We start from the raw sequence: 3,837 nt of genomic DNA, 5'->3' as shown, positions 1-3,837 counted from the left end.
ACCAATTTATTGATAGGGCTTTTCCTGAGTATCTGAAACTGAGCTTGTCATGTAAGTTAACTAGTTGCAGTTCAAGAATAATGATAAATCTTTGCGGTGAGTTTGCACACTGGTTCTATGAAATAGTCTTTGCTTCAGTTTTTACCTGATTCAACTCCCAGGCAGGATCAGATGTTTAGAACTTTAACCAGAAAGAAATATTTCATTAGCTTCATAATACTACTGATAGGGTAGGAGGAAAAGAAATATCCTTCTTTTTATCTGAATTCCCAGTAAATCTTAATCAAGACATTATCAAAGATTTATCACAAATTAAAGTATAAATTCTTATATGAATTAATATATATATATATATATATAGGTTACAACTCTGTCAATGGTACAGTGTTCTTTACCATTTTAGTTATCCTTCATGGAATTTAAGCCTAACGGAGAGAGCAGAAGTTAGGGCCAATGATCAGCCAGTCCTATGAGCCCTTAGGTCTGGACCCATGGGAACTCACAGAAAAGTCAAAAAAAGAGCATCAAATCAATTTCATTATAGTGATACGATCCATCAATAATTCCTTTGTTCATGAATTTTGACTTCTGAGAGCAATAACAGTGTTCTACATTTGCCAATCCCTGAGAGGGAGATCCACAAAATTATCAACTTCTGCTAGAATTTAACCTTTAAGCCATTCTCGGAAATAGGATTGCATCTTGTCTCGATTAGCAGCATTCCAAACATTGACAGTTGGAATTATCTTGTCGGGCCTCAAGAACTGGGAAATGGCAAAAATTTACCCATGATCTGGTCAATTAATATGATATATGCAGATAATTCATGCTAAATACCAGTTACATAAAAGATGTTTTCCAGATATGTAGAAATGAATCAAATCCATATGTTCCAGAGTCAGACCTGAACAAACTCTCGCAGCTCTGTGAAACTTGAGTGCTCACTATATGGAACCCCTGCAAAGATAGCAAATAAACTTTGATAATCTTCCATGATAATAAACTCTATTATGGAACAATTAAGAAGTACAGAAAAAATCATAAAATACAGCTCAGACCAACAAAAATAATCTCAAGCAAACAGAAGCAAGAACCCATAACAAACAAAATCATGGTAGCTCCTGGGTACAATCATAATTGGGTCTCCAAGATCCATGTATGACTTGCCATATTTGTGTGTTTACTAAAGTTAGACACGAAATCATCTCACCATAGATTGTGATATTGCCTCTGGAACTAGGTTTAATGAAACTGAGTTGGTTTCCCATACTCTCAGAGTAAGTCCAACCTGAAATAAGTCGGAGTTAAACAAAAAAAGTTGAAATTTCTAAAACTTTTCGGGCAATTGTAGAAGAAAAATTCAGAATGTTGCAATAGCACATGTGATTCACCTGTTGGCCGAAATGCCAGTACTGCTGCATACTGATTTGTGTAGCTCTTCAAGTAATCCTTCAGGGTCTTAAGAAAAAAGTTTCAGATTAGGAAAAATGGAGATCAATTAACATGGCAATTATATCACTACAGAAAAATAAGGGAAAGACTCAAAATCAAACCTCAAATCGCAGTGCTGATATAGGGAGCACATGAAGAAGTGTGTCATTTCCCTGTGTACAGAGACTCCCAGAGAGCTCATGCCAATCAAAGGACTGCAGAACCCTCCTCCGTGAAGCATTTGCATATATTTTAACCTAAAACATTGGGAATAATGTTGTTTTGGAAAAATTTAAACTGATTACATTCCAATTGATGATAAAAGTCACAAGAACCAGATGCAATCATCTCCAACCAAAGGTCTGAGCTTCTTATGAGTAGAAGAGCAGAACTAAGAGGAACATGTAAATAAAGTTGTGTTGTGAAAGCAGTTAGGAATGTTTTAATAAATATAGACGAAACTATACTAAAATGTGAACGTACCCCTAATGCCTTTGAAATAGCAAGAAAAACACATTCTTTCCCAATGCTATACGCACCAACAACAACAAGTGTTTTGGGTTGTTTCCTAAGGAAGTTTTTAGTAACTTTAACAACATAATTTAATACGTCTTCTTTTGATGGAAACCTGAAACAAGAAAATATTACACAAGAATTATTAAAAGAAATATACAGAAGGATAGCTTGGAGTCCACCACGCAACCAAGTTCTGATAAGAAGTTGCTTACTTGTATTTTGGGTTGCAATATGTAGTATCCAAGTAAAGCACATTAACTCGATGGTTTACAAGCAGAGGGTAAGTTTGCATCAGTTTACATGCCCTGAAATCACCAGTGTGCAAATAGCATTGTCCATCTGGGAGACGAAAATGAATGAGAGCTGCACCGGGGCAGTGATTAGCCTCTAGCAATCTCACTTTGACTCCTTCAATAACATATTCGGCATTCAGTTCTAAAGAGTTAATATACCTACAAGTATAAAACCAAACAAAAAAAGCAGCTCTCAACCAACAGTCACACAACTCATATTAACAAGTTCACATATGCATCTAGATAAATGAGGTCCTTACAAAGAATTGACAGAGAGACACATCTTAACAAGGCGAGCAGTGAGAGGACTGCAATAAATAGGTCCATGTGACCATCCTTTGCTTAAACCACCATAGTGATCATAGTGAAAATGAGTAAGAAAATAAGCAGAAAAACCTTCAATTCCACCATAACGAAATGCATCAACAGTGAAGGGTGTTCCTGAATAACCAAAAGGGATTCATCATCATTCATCACAAGAAAGCAGCAAACTTTTAGCTTAAAAACTGGACTTTGAGAGCAAAAAACAAAGTGGGTAGCATAAAAATCCCACCAGGAATCTTTTTATAAAAAGGGCAAGGGCGTTGAGGCCTGTTCTTCATATGGGTACTTTTGGATTTTGTTGCAGTCTTGAGCTTCTTATTAGGAGGTGAAACGGAGCCATTGGCTTCTGATTCTGATTTTGACTTTAACCCCCACATCTGAAACAAATTAGCTTGTTTCAAGTTTCTTTTCGTTTGCAACAAACATGACGAGTCGCTTCCGCATTGATAAAAATCAGCAGCAAAGCTCTCTGCTTTCTCTTCTTCTTCATCTTGTTGTTAAGGCGGGAAGCCATTCTCGTCTGGCAGAAGATCGGAGGATTCGTACATACCGTCATCAAAATCAAATTCAGCCATCTCTCTTAAACTTACTTTTGATTTCACCTCCTTTTTCGGATCTTTCCAAATGGAGCGGGGCGCCCATGAACCGCGTGAGATGGAGGGAAACGGAAGGAAGAGAAATGAAATGAATGGAAGATGGATTTGATTTGTTTTTCTTTTACTTTATTATTATTTTTAGCAATATTTTAAATTATATTATCATTTATTTATTTAAAAAATAAAATAATTTTTATTGATGTAAAAAAAATATACTAATGCAATAGATTTACTTATCAGTTTCCTTCAAATTGTTTAATAACCTTAAAAGGTAGAGCTTACCTAACATTGAATTTAGTCAAATTTTAATTGTAATGAAATGGAAAGAAAAAGAAAAGTCTCAATGTAATTAATAAATTAAAATAATTGGCAATTTATTGAGATATTTGAATAGGTGACAATAGGATTGATGATCACGAGATAGTTTGGTGATATATATATATCACGAGATCATTTGATGATAAAAAATATTGATGCGTGATTTTGATAATAACGATGTCACACGTGTAAAGTACTAAGAAGGTCTTAAAAATTATATGTGATATGATTGTGAGAGTTGTATATGGAGTGAGATGATACATGTTTAAAGAAACATAAATAAAAGATTGGCAAGAGAGATTTTTATAGTAGTTCAGATGCTTAAAGCGAATCCTATATCCATGTTATTTTATTATTCA

At 34.8% G+C, this 3,837-nt stretch overlaps 1 protein-coding gene across 1 annotated transcript; it reads right to left on the bottom strand.

The window, feature by feature from the left end:
- Positions 1-563: 563 nt before the first annotated feature.
- Positions 564-3,264, bottom strand: LOC116146935 (DNA cross-link repair protein SNM1). The gene is made up of 9 exons (XM_031432362.1): positions 2,794-3,264; positions 2,501-2,681; positions 2,160-2,399; positions 1,915-2,059; positions 1,554-1,688; positions 1,392-1,458; positions 1,211-1,288; positions 905-957; positions 564-764 (listed from the first exon to the last, which is right to left on the bottom strand). The coding sequence occupies exons 1-9, from the start codon at positions 2,939-2,941 to the stop codon at positions 666-668; spliced, it is 1,146 nt and encodes a 381-aa protein (XP_031288222.1). The 5' UTR covers positions 2,942-3,264; the 3' UTR covers positions 564-665.
- Positions 3,265-3,837: the final 573 nt, after the last annotated feature.

Source organism: Pistacia vera, unplaced genomic scaffold (genome assembly GCF_008641045.1).
Source record: "Pistacia vera cultivar Batoury unplaced genomic scaffold, PisVer_v2 Contig485, whole genome shotgun sequence".
NCBI lineage: Eukaryota > Viridiplantae > Streptophyta > Magnoliopsida > Sapindales > Anacardiaceae > Pistacia > Pistacia vera.
This window is presented reverse-complemented; position numbering and strand designations above follow the sequence as displayed.